The 16,759-nt window shown below is 39.5% G+C and overlaps 2 protein-coding genes and 1 long non-coding RNA gene across 9 annotated transcripts in view; 1 reads left to right on the forward strand and 2 right to left on the reverse strand.

The window, feature by feature from the left end:
* The first annotated feature begins 483 nt into the window (after nt 1-483).
* On the forward strand, nt 484-6,006 carry LOC129188201 (uncharacterized). Of its 2 annotated transcripts, none has more exons than XR_008572554.1 (4): nt 484-757; nt 1,813-1,895; nt 4,762-4,935; nt 5,082-6,006. It is a non-coding gene; the product is annotated as an uncharacterized LOC129188201 (long non-coding RNA). The 2 variants fall into 2 exon arrangements; XR_008572555.1 differs by having other exon boundaries at nt 4,765-4,935.
* pttg1ipb (PTTG1 interacting protein b) lies at nt 2,263-8,758 on the reverse strand. Its single transcript, XM_054788386.1, has 7 exons — nt 8,593-8,758; nt 7,710-7,771; nt 7,531-7,639; nt 4,799-4,901; nt 4,529-4,600; nt 4,375-4,421; nt 2,263-4,143 (listed from the first exon to the last, which is right to left on the reverse strand). The coding sequence occupies exons 1-7, from the start codon at nt 8,699-8,701 to the stop codon at nt 4,097-4,099; spliced, it is 549 nt and encodes a 182-aa protein (XP_054644361.1). The 5' UTR covers nt 8,702-8,758; the 3' UTR covers nt 2,263-4,096.
* Nucleotides 8,759-9,531: 773 nt separating this feature from the next.
* Nucleotides 9,532-16,759, reverse strand: part of myo10l3 (myosin X, like 3) — a 98,955-nt gene continuing 91,727 nt past the window's right edge. For 5 of the 6 annotated variants that reach the window (XM_054788379.1, XM_054788378.1, XM_054788377.1 and 2 more), the window contains 4 exons: nt 13,796-13,919; nt 13,257-13,712; nt 11,533-11,724; nt 9,532-10,641 (listed from right to left, as the gene is read on the reverse strand). In XM_054788379.1, coding sequence (XP_054644354.1) covers nt 10,537-10,641; nt 11,533-11,724; nt 13,257-13,712; nt 13,796-13,919 — 877 coding nt within the window. In that variant the 3' untranslated portion in view covers nt 9,532-10,536. Of the gene's footprint in view, nt 10,642-11,532; nt 11,725-13,256; nt 13,713-13,795; nt 13,992-16,759 lie in introns of those variants that run through there. The other variant, XM_054788381.1, reaches the window with a different exon arrangement.

Below are 16,759 nucleotides of genomic sequence, written 5' to 3' on the forward strand. Positions count from 1 at the left end.
TGCAAAAACACAAGTCAAAAGTCCTCTATATAACAGATATACTGTTAATACTGTTAAAGACCTACTGCAAAAACGTGAGTCAAAGGTCGTCTATATCACTCCTTCTCAAATGGGGGTACTCATGCCCCTGGGGGAGGAAAGGAAAACTGCAAATTTTGGGGAATTTTGCCCACCATCCACAATTCTTATATGAAACATGACCACACTTTTTTCTGGACGTTCTAAAGAGAAAAACACCTAAAAAAGCTAACGTGTGAGAGCTAACAATGCATGTAACGGGACACCTCTAGTTTGACTATAAGCCCTAAAACACTCTCCAAAACACCTACCATATTCTTTTTACATAACTGGCCTGTACATAAACCAAGCTACAGCGACATTGTTATTGTGGCAGCGAACACGAATAACTATTTTTTGGCGTAGTGACGCAGCGCCTCGCCACTAACAAGCGGTAACTAGCCCACTCCAAAACATTAAGCAGGGGTGGATTGGCAACCGGGAGTACCGGGAGGTTTCCCGGTGGGCCGACCAAAAATGGGCCAATGAACGACCGTTTATTTACTTATTGCTGCGCTTTACTGTTACCTCTATTAAACGGGAAAAAAATACCTTCCAGGTGCTAAGACCAAGCGGATAACACTCTTTCAGTATCTTGCTAACCTGTAATTGCCCGTGCCTGCTGTCACTCCATGGGCGCTTGGGCGTTCTCCACCGTGTCTTGCTAGCTGGCCAGGACTTCGTGTTCATCTCACTCTCTGTAAGTTAACATGTTGGCCGTTTCTTCTGCCTGGGTCACGTGAACTAACCTTTTAATATCATACGTTTTATTTACATTAATATTTGAATCTGTGTGCATCTATGTTTGGTGGGGAAAACTGAGCTACCACTGTAAATAGTTCAGAACGCTTGTCTATGAACTTTACTTGACATAATACATAGCAAACATGGTGTGGGATGTTATCGCTAAATCTAGTTAAAGTATTGTATTGGAAAACAATGCATACTACATTGACTCATTGATGAGTTGCTTTTATGAAGCACTTACGTGTGGCTTTCATCAGAGGACGCGACGTTGCACATCACCATTGTCTCCAAGCTTGCGAGTCACATGTTGCAATATGATGTGTTTCGAGCACGTACGTCTGCCATTTTTACACGTTGTAATCATTTCTACCTGTAACGACATCCGCCCCACTTGTCACCTACAGCGTTCAAGCGTTTAAACATGCTCCTCTATCAGTGCCCACCGTCAAATTTACATCATGAAAGATATTGACGTAACAATTTAAACAATATCTATGCTTTACATATTTTGTCAGTGTTTATGGTGCGTGATAGTTACAATGACTAAAACACGACTGTTACAATACAATAAAATCAGATGGGTTATATTATTGTTTTCCATACTTTAGTCAACTAGTCAAGTTCAGACTGCATGCAGACTTTATTTGCGTGTAATCTTCAGAACTATTCCACATTATTCCTATGCTTTTCATGCCCCGATTTGTGATCCCATGCAGACATGATCACACCAGAGACCCCAGCATCAATTATTTCACTCACATTTATGTATCCACGGTTCCACAATATACATTAGAGGGATATTGTTTAGTATAGTAGTGTTTTAAGGACAAATGTTTGTCCCAGTCCATCCCCGACAATGACACCCATCTGTACTGACTAGGAAACAAGAGCAAGCATATGAACAACTACGGATAGACAACCAAAGTATTGGCCCACATTCCATGTTTTGTTTATACACGACTAGATGGACTGTTGTGATATCATGTCCTGTGTGCTCCCATGTATCAGAAGCAGTATCATGGTGACTTGCTCGATGGACAGTTGTCCGCCTGGTCCAGCTGGTCTGGGGGATCTTTTCCAGTTTATTTTGGGTAGGTGGAAAAAAAGTTTCTATCATTGCAGGCAGGGTTTCTTAGCACTAACAATTTTTCATTGATGCAATCTCTCGGAGAAACGTCCTCGCCATACACACGAAGCTCAGTGAAGCACAAACATTTCTCTCGGCATGGCTGGGCAAGCTCCACGTTTACGCCACCATTTCATGACGGTGTCATGACTTGCCCCTCATCTGCTACCACATTTCACTCACTCTTCATGTGGGCTCGCTTCGAAACCTTTTGTATATTCAGCCTCAAAAAGATAAGCATTATTAGCTCCCTCATTAAAATGCGCAGAAAATTGAAAGACATGTGGGGTCATGTTTCACATAAGGATTGGAGATGGGCAAAATAAAAAAAAGGGCTTTTATTTTTAAAAAACACAGTACAAATATACACTTCTGATCTGATCAAAAATCAGACCTCACAAATCGCTCGGCGTCATGTCTCCGGCCGTGTCCCTGCACACTTGTCGCCTCTCCATTTGTGTGTATGTGGTGAAGTCGCTTGCATCTTCTTCCGCTGTGGAACACACGTCAGACGGCCGTGGCGCTCTGGCACGGATGAAGATCACATACACACGAATGGAGAGGCGACAGTGAGCAGGGACACTGCAGGAGACAAATAAAACAGAGCGATTTGTGAGCTATGATTTTTTTGGGGCATTTTTATGATGCAAATGTATTAACTCTTTTGAGCGCATATTGTTGTGAGAAGCCAAACTCTTTAAATGACCCAGCAACTAATCAGAACTACGTTCGTCACAGAAATCCAACCGGAACTGGACTCACGGCACCAAATATGGGATCATTGTTGATATAGTCCACTGCTGATGGGGATGTCATACAGCTTCATGTCAAAAAATCCTAACTATCCCTTTCGTATGTAGCGTTACCTTCTGCCAGTGGCTTGAGGCATAGAGCACTAGGTAGCCGGTGTGGTGGTGGCAAGGTGTCAATATGACAGTTATGTAGTTCGATTGGCATAACAATGTTTATAGTAATGTTGCTGCAGCTTGGTTATATACATGTCACATTATATACAAATGGAGCGTTGTTGGCGCTTTTTGGAATTTATAGGCGGTTGTTTCCCATTATGTGCATTCTCAGCTGCGTCATTTAGCTGTTTTTATGTCTTAAGAAAGCACAGAAAAGACTTTGTGTCCATGTCTCACATAAGGATTGTGGATAGGCAAAATTCCAAAAAGTTTTCTTTTTAAGGCCTCGTCTCCTTCAAGGCCTATGAGCTATGGTCTTAACACTTGGCTGAAAAAAAAAGTGCCGTTTTTAAGGACCTACTCTAGTAAACATCCTGCATTTGACAGGAGCGCTCAGTTTTTAAGGGCCTACTCCAAAAACACTCGTCTAAAATCCTGGGGCGAATCAAAGATCCTCTACACCTCAGTAGTGTTTAAGGACCTACTGCAAAAACATTAAAGAGCACGCTTTTTTTTAGGACTTACTGCAAAAATGCTCAAAGTTCCTGTATGGGACATGTTTTTTTTAGGAATCTGCTGGAAAACTATTAAGTGCTCCCAAGTATTGAACTAGACGTGATGCCATAACAAACCACTACTTTAATACCTCATTAATCAACGATATAATGCACGTCACATTTCTGGATGGTTTAATTTTTTACATGAGCAATAACAAAATGTTAATAACCATCTTAACGGTGAGTTGTGGAACAATACAATCACTTAGCAATAGCAATGTGATACTAACATACAGTAAATGTACTTGGTAAAACATTGTGTAAAGATGAGAAATGTGAAAATACTGTGCTGGCATTTAATGTGGAATGTAATAAAATACAAGTTTGCATATTACTGTGATTTAACAAATTACATACACTGCAATGATTTAGACCAATGGATGAATATAAAACACTGTGGGGGCGCGCTAACACTACAAATACCAGAGATCCAACAAGGACAAAAGCACAAGGTCGGTAAATCAGTAGCAACGCAAATAACACCTTACTGTTCTTGGTAAACATAGTAAATTCAGAGATGAAAAAATCAGTTTAATATACGTGTACAAAGAAATGTGCTTGATATTCATGTTATTGGCATCAACTCTGAGAAATGTTGTCGACCAATCATAGCTAAGACAGTATAGTGTAGTCTCGAATAGTGGCCTCCGCTCTAATAAGACGCCGTGTCTATTAATGCAGTCATCCACTTGATCATGCCTTTACTTTTTATCATCCATGCGTGAGTAGGGATTATCCTTAGTAAGACCTAAAAAGAAAAAAAAAATCAATTTAGTCATCTATTTTTTAGGTTAGTGGCACGCTCACACCAGCAGACGGCAGTATAGGGCTGTTGTGGATTTATGTATCCTCTTGCCCGGCTAGTCCAGTGGTTCTCCATTATTTGCTGTCATGCTCCCATTGGGGAACAGAATTGTTATTTTCCTTACATTTTTTTTATTCTAAAGCTAATCGAAAAATATGAAAAATATAGCCTCACCATATTTCTGCCTTATTTTATCATGTCTCAGCTGCATTTCCTCTCTCCTGTATAGGCAAAAAAAGTGTTCAACAGGCCACATTGATATACCTTTAAGGCCAGAATCTTTGATCAAAACAAACAATTCAAAGTGACTGGTGCCTCATATTTTTACCTTTGTTTCTGACGGGAGTTCCTTGCCCTGGTTTGTTGCTGTTGTCTTACATCATCATCATCATCATCGTTTCTAAAAGATTAAAAAAAGGTTTGTGTGCAGACTGAAAATGAATAAACAAGTGCAGGGCAAAGCCAGTCAAACTGCTGCAGGACTTTGCAGACGCCCGTATCAGCCTCGATGAATAATAACCCATTGTGTGCCTTGGACCCACCCCCACCCACACACTAAAGCAGATTTCAAGGCCATGTGACTCGGCTCCACGCTCACCTGGTTCCCCGACGCCTGCAGCAGCACAAGCAACACACAAACAAGACGATGAGGAAGACGCCAGCCAACACTGACAGAGTGATGATCAAAATCTGGAAGTTTACTAGAAGTCAAAAGGCAGATACAAAGAAAATCAAGTAAGCAGTGATGTTCACAAATGGAAATTAAGGTTTACTTCATTCCTGTTGGGTCAAATAACCGCTGACAAATTTGAGGATGTCATTTACTGAAACTACAGTCACTCATCGGAGTCACATTCTACACCACTTGTCCTCATTATTAGGGTCACAGGTGAAGCCGATACCTATCCCAGCTGACTTTGGGAGAGAGGCGGGGTACACCCGGGGCCATCTGCATTTCAAGACAGACATGTTCCCGGAAAATAAGAAGCAAGCACAGGGAGAACATGCAAACTCCAGAGATGTTCCAACAGAGATTCGAACCAAGACCAACAGATGTGACTCGGCCTGTCACGGTAACAAATTTTGCTGGACGATAATTGTCCGATAAAATATTGCTGATAAATATTTTCAACATTTTGAGACCATTTTGTTCATTAATGTAATAATACAATTGCAAGAATTGATATTTTGCACTGTTGGATCTTAAGGAGGTTCTAAGTAGAGCTTCAAATGCAAAAAGAAATGGGAGTGAGAATTTTTGGCAATCAAGCATTAAACTGAACTAGGCTGTTCATCAGCTGATCAAAAAAGTTTACAACCATAGCTAAAAAACACAGAAACCCCCCTAAAATATAAATAAAATGTTCCAAAAAGGACTCAGTAATGAGTAGCTCCGACATTCTTGTTAATCACCTAAAAAATTGGTTTGAGCGTGCTTGATGCCAGTGTTTCCAGGAGGCGAGTGGAAATGTTGCTCCAGGTGGCGAAGATGGCTTCCACAGAGGGTATCCACTGTCTAGAACTGATGTCCAAACTTCCCTTGCCACCCCCCAAATGTTCTCAACTGGAATCAAATCGGGGGAACACACAGGATGGTCCAAAAGAGTGACGTTATTCCTCTTTGTCAAGCAGACATTGTCAGCTGCAGTTGTCCTGTTGAAAACGCCAGTCATTACCAGACAGACGAGGGCCTTCAGTCATGAGAGTTGCCCCCTGCAACATCTCCACATTTCCAGCTGCCGTTTGACGCCCCTGCACAGCCTGACGCTCCACTGTTCCATTGAAGGAAAAATCATCCCAGATCATCAGCGCCCCCTCCACTGTCCCATGTGGAAAACATCTCATGTGGGATGATCCTTGCGCAGTTGTTGGGGGTTTTATGCCCTTGGTAGGGGGTCACTCTGTGCAAATAAGACCCAAATGAAAGACCAAACCAACCAAGCCCAGCTAAAAAAAGGCACATGGAAAAAAAAAAAAAAAAGACATTGCTTTCCCTCGCATGGAATCCCCACCAGGGCAAAAAGGCAACGTGTCCCCTTCCAACGGACCATGTGAGCTAGATGGTAGCCTGAGCTGAGCAGGGCCGAGAGGTTCCGGCTAGCATGGATGTATGGCTTGGGCTCGTTTTGGGAAAGGTTGGACTCTCTTCCACTTGGTGCCCGGGTATGAGTGATGCCGAAGGAGTCTGATCAGGCCTTTTTGGTTTGTGGGATGCCGGAGACAGCTGGTGGGGACTGTCGGGTTAAGTGGAATGTAGCTTCAGCAGTGACTGAGGCATAAACCTGGCTGTGGGAGGAGTTTGATAAAGCCGTGGAGAGCGATCTCGTCCACCGTCTGTTCGTTCAGGAGGAAGAAGCAGTGGAGGGAACACTTGTCTTGGTTGACACGCCTTTCTTTTTTATTTTGAAGATAACAATGTAAGAGTTACGTTGAGATTATCCATCCATCCGTTTTCTATACAACTTGTCTTCATTAGGGTGATGCGTCTTCAGGTCAAAACGGCAAAGGATTTTATTGTTTCAGCCTCTCATCCAAGTGGGAACGGTGTTGTGGGTGATGTGAGACGGCATTTTTTTGAAAACGGCTTCCAGAGTGGGAAAACCTGAGAACACCGTTCGGCGTTTCCGTATGGACTAGCAATCCGTGAAAAACGATGGCATCACCGACCCACCACCGCCTCATCGCAGTCACGTGACCAGAAGTGAGCTTTGACAACCACCCAACATATGTCAATATTTCGACGGACATGACTCACCTCAGTCGACATTCTCCTGATATTTTCTTGTTTTATACTCCATACTGACTCGCACAATTCCACTTTTCTTAAGTCTTGATGTGCCTTGCTGTGCATGCATTTTCTTCTTCTATGGTTTGGAGTGTCACATGGTTCCGTCTGCGTGCCTGTTCACAGCGCCACATGCATGTGTGCCTTGTGTATTCCATCATTTTCTCTCAGTGATGTATTCCCATCTGGATACAACTACGGTATATACTAGTACGGCCGTGAGGATGCGGGAAAAGAAATCTCAACGAACGTTCCCGTGTGGACAGGAACAGTCATGCGTAATACAATAATCCCTCGTTTATCGCAGTTAATTGGTTCCAGACCTGACTGTGATAAGTGAATTTCCATGAAGTAGGATTCCTTCTTCCTGTTTACAAACTTCTCATACATTAACATCGGAGCCCTCCATACATGAAACAACACCCCTCTGTTCAATGAGCATCAAAGGATTAACTGAATGTTTTGCCTTTTGTGGCTAAAAATAACAACATACAAAAAAGCACATTCTTTCATGTATAAAAGGTATTCCATCTTACTGTACTCACCCCAACATAAACCCCATCGTACTTCCTTGAGCGGACACACACTACTTGGCGGCAGGATGTTCTTCACTGGGTAGTCCAGGCATTGCTTGGTTGGCATACACCACAAACACTGCAACAACACACATTCAAAACATGTATCTTCACAATTATATGAGATTAGAGTATTTTGGGAGACCTACAGTGACATTCTGCAGACAGTCCTCACAGCTGGTGTTGGACTTGGAGGCACAAGATGCTACAACTGAAAACATGGGAGAGTCACAGGTTGTAAATAGTAATACATTTCCACCAATGCACCGTTTTTTGTAATATGATCATACAGAGGAGCAATCATGTCATGGCAAAGTCTGAAGATCAAAATAATTAGTAACAATGCTGCTAATTGCCACTGGTGGGCATAAATCTACGCTGTCTGGGGATTGCTATGATGTGCTGTGATGTAGTTTAGCCTACAGTTGGCATGTGACTTAGGTAACATTTTTAGCACCTAATTTGACTATTTCCAAGGAAAATTGGACGAGCATGACATTTTCAATGCTTTTAGTATACTATAAAGAATTTCCAGTGCTATAAAGAATGTAAGTACAGTTTGGTCAATTTTGTCCAGGAAATTCTAACTGGGTCACATGATTAATGTGAGTCATGGGAGGATTATTGGGGCAGGATTGAAATATTGGGCAACACAAACATTTGTAACTTTCTAAAAGAAATAAAGCTGTCATATATACATTTTATGAAAAGTAAAGTTTTATGAAAGTAATTCCCACAAGCGTTTTAAAAGTGAAAACCTTCGTAACACGATTTAGTTCGCATCGTTCTTTGCTTCGAGAATCCCACTTTTGTTGGCTGTTATTAAATGGAACTCAAATGACACATCTTAAATGGAATTATTGTTTCTAATCAGTCTTTTAAATTTTTGTTAGCTAGAACTGAGCAAAAACTTTCAGGAGGCTAACGGGCGAGGAGCAGAGATATCTTGAAAACGAAAAAAAAAACAACGTACAGCATGTCATGTGACACAAAAAAGCAGCAATAAACATTCCAAGTATCTCAAAAACTCACTCGGCGCAGCAGAGGGCGTCGACATTTGCGCCTCAATGGCGACCAGGCCGTAGAAAAGTAAAATGAAGACACTGTGGGAGGCAAACATTGTGAAGAGGAGCAGAGACATAAAAGAATGAAGGAGCCAACTGTTGCTGCTGTTTCAAGCAGGAGGACGGGGATTGCGTCACTAAATCCCGACGTGACGTCATCAAAGCGCTGCTTTGACCCGCTCAGCTGCTTGAAGTAAGTCAATCCATCGTCTCAACACGACGCAAAATTTAATAAAGCCTACAATGACAGCCTTCCCTATAGCCTTGAAGAGCAAGTTTTTTTTTCATATAAATTCTATTTTTTGCGGCAAAACATGTACCATATTAGCTGTTGGAAGTGTACCTAATGCCTGTATAAAAATACAAATATTAAAGTGTCCATGTGCCTGCATAAAAATAAACAACTACATATAACTCATAATTATGTGATTAAATAAACTTTGTACTTACTATATATTTCTATACCAATTTATGTAGCTTTGTATATCAATTTCCTATAATTTCAGTTTATATCTCTGGTAGTATATTTTGGCACGGTGCATTTAGGTACAGTAAGTAAAATGAAAATTATACATTTTACTTGTTGGGTTTATGGCGGGTTACAACCTTGACTTTAAAGGTGAATACTGTCACCTGCTTTATCAGATGTAAAGGATGTTTAACCTACTTTGCCTTAGCTATTAAAAAATAAAACATGTTCAATTCCCTGTTATAGTATTTTTTAATACATTTGCAAACCTTTTAAAAAACATGTTTTCCCATATGCTGTTTGCAGTATTTTGTGTAGAATTTTGAGGGGGAGAAATAATTAAATCCATATTGGAATACAGCTGTACTGTGGAAAGAAAATGAAGGGGACATTTACATTTTATAGACCCTGCACAAGAATAACACACACACACACAAGTCAGCTTTTGAAATACAATAATTTATTAAAGCATCTGTAAATTTTGATATAAAACATTTTCTGATTTTTTTTTTCCTTTACTTGAAAACAATCAGAAATCTGAAGATACAGTCATCGTCAATGGCAATCAACAGTCTGGTGTGGCCGCCGGCAGCTGACCAGATCTATGCAAGTATGTTAACGGAAGCCAGTGATGCCTTGTGAGGTAAATACTAAGCTCAATATATTGGGATAATGATCAGAAATGACGTGGAAGCTTGGTTGGGCTCGGAGGGTAACACACCTCGCCTATTTTAATGTGGACGCAAGGCACACAATTGAGTAGCTTAAAGATATGTCCTATTTCTTGTGAATTATGTGCACAAATCATTCAAAACGGCAGCAAATGGAATTTTTGAGTCCATTAGTACTGCAAATAAATAAATATCTCACCCTCAACATGGCCTAAAAGATTCGTTAATTCACTCAATAATGCACACAAGGAAGCTGCTTTTGTTATTTCTAGAAACACTTAAGCTCATTTTAAAATTAATTAGTGTGCAGTGGTTATTGATTGACAGCATCACTTTGTAACACTAAAGCATCTGTTAGCTGCACTTCCTTTATGGATACTAACTCACGAGTTACAATCATCTTTAAAGGCCACATCTGCACTGTAACGCAAACAGTTTAGTCTAAAATTGTTCAATAAGGCAAGCTTTTTTACAGTTGCGTACACCTTAACCTGAGGAAATCTCTTATTCGGGAAACATTCATTACAAGGGGATGTCCACTTCAAAGAAAAAAGGAGTAATTTTGAAAAATGGCATCATTTTTTGACATGTTGTTTGGTAAAACATGAGCTGAATTGTCTCGTCTTTGCTTAAAAACAAAAAACAAAACAAATCCAAATGCAACTAATGTGAGAAGGGACCAGTGTTGACACGGTGCTCTTAGCTCCTCTTTGAGAGACACATTGCTTGCACTTGTAAAAGAAGATTTCTTGTGTTTGCTCTCTTCTCTCAATCACCTTATCCAGTTACTTCCATAGCTGGACACCGACTTAACACTGCACCGCTTCTTGACAATCATGTTGATGTAGGCTTTCATAATCTTGGTGATCTCTCCAACCTGGAAATGAACACGTGACACAAACACACAGTCAGGCAGAAGGCGAGGAAGACTTCATCTTGTTCAACTGTTGAGCTGCACATTTCCTATTGACATCCCATATCATGAAAAAAAAGTAGAAAGGCAAAATATATCCCACCAGGATTCCAAAAGTCTCCTATCTAAAAAATATTTTTCCAAAATCAGGTCTTGAAAAATATTTGATTATATATTATATTCAGGGTTGTCTTATATGCGGGTATTTAATATGCAGGGTGGGCCATAAGATTCCATACGTACGAAAAATAATCATTTAATCATCTGAATCTTAAAAGAAAATATAGAGAGTATATACACATTATACATGTTCCTATGTATGGATGGATGGATGTATAGTATAAAATTGACCTGTGTCACATGAAGCTCAGTTTTGATTGCATTGATTGACACAACCAGAAAGTTATTACTGCCGAGAGTACGAGCCATCTATTAGGGGTTAGGCCAGGAGTGTCCAAAGTATTTCCACTGAGGGCCACATACTGAAAAATCAGAGAGTGCTGCTATTTTTAATATTGTAAAAAGGTGAAAACCAGTCCAATAAAGATATCCTATAGACAATTTAGAGCCGCCAATTAACCTAACATGCATGTTTTTGGAATGTGGGAGGAAACCGGAGAAAACCCACGCACGCATGGGGAGAACATGCAAACTCCACACAGAGACGCTCAACGGAGATTCGAACCCAGATCTTCCCGATCTCCTGACTGTGTGGCCAACATGCTAACCGTCAAATGAACAATTAAAACTGATCATTATTATCTTTGTCAAGGGAGAATTTGGAACATTGTTGAATGAGATATCGCACTAATAAAGCCTGCGGCGTGCACTCAATAACAGATGACAAATGAATACCTGTGGCGTTTCAAAGAACATCTCTCTCTCATCCACAGTGATCTTGTAGGTGCAGGGTTGTGGGGCTCCAAAGAATATGATGTGCTCATAGGGGAAGGTCTCCAGGGGCTTTGGTTCTCCTCTCTTGTAAACAGACACATTTTCCGCACTCACACTCAACCAAAGATCATGAGGGAATCCGCCTTCTTTGCACTGTGAAGACAAAATATGACAACTTTTTCAACTTCAGCAGGTGGAGACCGTCCGAAAGTCAGTTTCTGTGATTTCACAGAAAGAAAACTTTTAGGACCCACATTGCATTCAATTAATTATTCAATCACGAGTTGAGCAGACTCTTTATTGATCTGATCAAGACATTTTAGACAATTCTATGCTTCCTATGTGCTTTCTGTTCCAGGGCATAAAGCAAGATCTCTCAAAGCATGCTTTGATGACTTTGGTATGGAAGAACTTGCACACAATCCTGACCTCAACCGCACCAAACACCTTTGGAACGAACTAAAAGACATTGTTCAATAGATCCAATATCAGTGACTGCTTTGCTCACAAATGGACAAAAATACGCACAGGCGTACTCCAGCGTCTTGTAGAAAGACCAACTCTACATATTCTTTCATTTTCACATGTCCTATAAGATGTAATAGCCAGGTGTCCGTAAAATACTTTATAAGACACGTTCTCCAAACCTACAGAGATCTTTACAAGGATCTTCTATTCTATGTATATTTTAAAATTATTGTAGTGATTTATTTATTTGTATTATTTGCTTGTATCAATGTCTCTTCTGTTGTTGTTGCTTAATTTATTGGTATATATGTTTATGTTTCTTATGTTCTTATTCTTTCTTGTGTTTTCTTTCTTTTCTTGGGAGAATGAACAGAATAAGATTTTCATTGCATAGTATAACTGCTGTTTTACCATGCACATGACAATAAAACTCTCTTGAATCTTGAATCTTGAATCTTGAATCTTGAATGGAAATCCCATGGTTGTAATTGTTACATTACTCAGGGATAGCGATGATACCATGAATCTTGGATAATGTTTGATATTTTATTGATTGTTCCCAATATTATTACATTAATCATCAAAGATGCAAAAAACCTGATGGGAATATCATGTTTTATTGTTTTTTTTTCGAGTGGCTGTGATTTGAGCTTTGCATCGTGTATAATGATTTGCAGTGCAAGTCATTATTGAAGTGTTGTTTGCAAAATACGCACACATTTTCTGCTAGACAGGTAATACTGACAAAGTACGACGACTTCGGAAATCCAATAAGTATTGTTACCTTTACTGTCCTCCGCCGTCATGCTTTTTAATTAGCGTGGGAAGCAACTAGAATGCCTCGTGTTTCACTTCTAACACACACCAGCTGCAATGCAAGAAAAGAAGCTGGGGGCTGCAGTTATGGGGCCAAATTGCTCCACGTGAATAAAACGCTAAGTTAATGTTGTATTGCTATCTAAAAATGTTGTGGTGTCCAATCATCCCAATTGTTACCACTGATATGAATGTTTTGTGAGTGCAAGGTTTTATTTGCCACTACTTTTCACGCACTTAACATTGTACATTTATCTTTTTACATGCTTTTCATGATGTGGCGGTGATCGAACACTGCAAAAGATTTGCAACTTTAAATTTTGACTCCCTTGTCAAGTTTTTAGTCTGCAAGTTTGGAGAAAGTGCCATATCATAAAGCGAGTTAGTAAATGCCCAATTACCTCAACATCAAACAGCGTGGAGCCATAGCCAGGCCACTCCTTGATGATAGTCATGTATTTCAGCATGGCCTGGTGCTGGATCAGACCTTGGAGGCGGGACCACTTCTCCACAATGCTGGCCCTGGTGGCAGACATCTCCTCTTTGATCCACATCTCCAGCATCTGCTCCTCCTCCATGCGCTGCTTCTTCAAGGAGCCTGTCTTCAAGCCCCGCCGCAGAGTCCCGTCCAGGAAGCTCGTCCTCCGTCGCTCTAAAGTCTGACCCGACCCCGAGGCTCCGCCCATCTTGGTGTACTGCAAGATGCGACTGCGCAGGCGGCCCACGGGGTAGACGCTGTCCAGGCTCCAAGCAGCCCGCGTTTTGTCTCCGTGTAGGAACTGCAGGCGCAAAGCAGCGAGGTGCTGCAGCGTCTCCTCACGGGCGGGGAAGTGTCCTCTGGTTAAACTCTCATGGGCCTGAAGGAACAGGACAGGAGTTGTGATGTGATTAAAATTCCTTCAGTAGATATTCCTACTGTAGATATACAAGTTAAACACACCTGCTCAAACATGAAGGCAAACTCCACCCCCTCCTTTGGCATGCTTTCCACATCCAGGAAGCAGTAGAGTTTGAAGTAGAGTTTCCACTGGCCTTCGTCCTCAGCTTCTTCACTGCCAGCCAGTCTGGTGACGTTGCAAACAATTTTTTTTTTTAAATCATCAATACGAAGCTGAAAAAAGCCTCAAACATGCCTGCTGAGAAATGAAAATTGTAAAAAAAAATAAATAAATAAATGAATTGAGGACTGTAAGGCTGAAAACACATCTTATATCGTAACCCACATTCCATGCAAATGTGCCCGCTGGTGGCTGTGTTTGGTTTGGTTTGGTTTAGTTTATTTGAACATGAAGGTTACAATGGAATACATCTCGTGAATCATTTTTTGACAGTTCCACATGTCCAAAAGGAGTAGGAAGAAGCAAAGCTTATTTAATCCTACCCCCCATCCATTCTACATCTAGTACAGTACATGTAGTTCACTTCCTGGATTCCATGTCATGTTTTCAGTGATAGTCAGGATAACACATAATAGATAACGGTGAGATAACCGTCCCCCCAAAAAAAGAGAGAACATTCATAATAATGATAATATGATGACAATACTAAATAAATAAATAAATAAATAAGAACAAAGCTTTTTTTTTTTTTTTTTTTTTAAACACAACAAAGAAAATTATTTAAAAAAAAAAAAATAAATAAATAGAAATAAATAAATAACAAATAAAATTTAATTAAATAAATAAAAAATAAAATAAAATAAAATAAAATAGAAAATAAAAAAAAAATAAATAAAATAAAATAACAAACCTGACAGAACAATCAGGACTCTTCTGCCTTGTATTTGGCAAACATCAACTGCTTGTATTGTTTTTTGAATTTGCTCATCTCTGTACATTGTTTGAGTTCTTTACTCAATCCGTTCCATAATTTAATTCCACACACGGAAATGCTATGGGTTTTCAGCGTTGTTCTCGCATATAAATGTTTTAGGTTTAATTTTCCTCTAAGATCATATTTCTCCTCTCTGATTGAGAAATACTTGATTAGATTTTTGGGTAACGAGTTATTATTAACTTTATACATTATTCTAGCGGTTTGAAAGTGTACTAAATCTGCGAATTTTAATATCTGTGATTTTAAAAATAAAGGGTTTGTATGTTCTCTATACTTGGCATTATGAATTATCCTCACAGATCTTTTTTGCAGTACAGTGAGTGAGTGAAGATTACTTTTGTAGTTATTTCCCCATATCTCCACACAATACGTTAGATATGGTAATACTAAGGAACAGTACAGAGTGTGGAGTGATTTTTGATCAAGAAGATATTTTGCTTTATTCAATATAGAGATATTTCTCGCCACCTTTTGCTGTATATATTTAATATGAGATTTCCAACTCATTTTTTCATCTATTATAACCCCAAGGAATTTATATTCTTCCACTTTTTCAATATCCGTTCCATTAATTTGTATTTGGTCGTACGTGTCCTTTCTACTATTACCAAATAGCATTATTTTAGTTTTACTTAAATTCAGAGATAATCTATTCTTGTCAAACCATGACTTTAATATGACCATTTCATCCTTGACCTTTTTAATGAGTTCTTGTGTGCTTTCACCAGAACAGAAAGCAGTGGTATCATCGGCGAATAAGACCAATTTTAAGTTGTTAGTTACTTTGCAAATGTCGTTAATGTACAAGTTAAACAGTTTTGGTCCCAGTATGGACCCCTGTGGTACTCCACACGTATTGTGTAGACTCCCAGATGTATATTCTCCTAGCTTTACAAATTGTTTCCTCTTTGCTAGGTAGCTTTTAACCCAATTTAAGACTAAACCTCTAATTCCGTACCTTTCTAATTTTGAAATTAAAATAGTGTGATTAATTGTATCGAAGGCTTTTGTCAGATCCATGAATACTGCAGCTGCGCATCTTCTGTTGTCTATGGCAGTAGTGATTTCCTCCGTGATTTCCATCAGTGCCATAGAAGTTGAAATGTTGGCTCTGTAACCATATTGACTACTTGCCAATAATTCATTCTTATTAATAAATTTGTCCAACCTATTATTAAATAGCTTCTCCACAATTTTCGAGAATTGTGGTAACAAGGAAACTGGTCGATAATTTGTAAATTGGTGTTTGTCTCCTTTTTTGAAAATTGGAACCACCTTGGCTGTTTTCATTTTGCTTGGAAATATTCCAGTCTGAAATGATAAGTTACTAATATATGTTAACGGGTCTGCGATCTCATTGATGACCCTTTTAATTGTTTCCATTTCGATTCCATGACAATCAGTTGATGTTTTTGCCTTAAAATGGTTAACAATGTCAGTGATCTCCTTTTTGGTTACAGCAGTGAGAAACATAGAATTAAGATTCCTATCGATAATATCAATCCCTTCATCAATTGTGTCTTGTTTTGGAATTTCCTCTTCCAGTTTTTGTCCAATATTTACAAAATATTCATTTAACATTTCAGCTACCGCATTCATGTCATTCCTGTAAGTGTTTCCAACCATGAAATAGGGAGGATAGTCTGCTTTCTTAACGTTGTTCTTTATAATACTATTTAAGATGCCCCAAGTTGCTCTCATGTTATTTTTGTTCTTATTTAGTACGTGACTATAATATTCCCTCTTACACACTCTCAAGATAGTTGTCAACTTGTTTTTGTATGTCTTATACTTTTGTTCTGCTTCTTTAGTCTGTTGAATGATAAATGTCCTGTATAATGTGTTCTTCTTCTTACAGGCGTTTTTTAGTCCTTTTGTCATCCATGGCTGCTGGTTTTTCTTTTGCTTCTTGGGCTTTTCTTGCCAGGGACAGTTCTTATCGTAGAGCTCCATATAAGTACCAAGGAAGCTGTCATATGCCTCGTCCACATCTGTTGCACTGTAGACACTCTCCCAACTTTGTTCTTCTAGACCTATCTTGAAGGCACGGATGTTGTCCTCTGTACGC

The sequence above is a fragment of the Dunckerocampus dactyliophorus genome, chromosome 9, assembly GCF_027744805.1.
Source record: "Dunckerocampus dactyliophorus isolate RoL2022-P2 chromosome 9, RoL_Ddac_1.1, whole genome shotgun sequence".
Taxonomy (NCBI): Eukaryota; Metazoa; Chordata; class Actinopteri; order Syngnathiformes; family Syngnathidae; genus Dunckerocampus; species Dunckerocampus dactyliophorus.

Excerpts from the sequence above, each read along its gene's own strand:
- pttg1ipb (XM_054788386.1), bottom strand. The coding sequence starts at position 8,701 with ATGTCTCTGCTCCTCTTCACAATGTTTGCCTCCCACAGTGTCTTCATT. Across the intron at positions 4,902-7,530 it reads ACGATGGGGTTTATGTTGGG|TAAACTTCCAGATTTTGATC; the intron begins GTGAGTACAGTA and ends TTTGACTTCTAG. Across the intron at positions 4,601-4,798 it reads TGCAGGCGTCGGGGAACCAG|AAACGATGATGATGATGATG; the intron begins GTGAGCGTGGAG and ends TTAATCTTTTAG.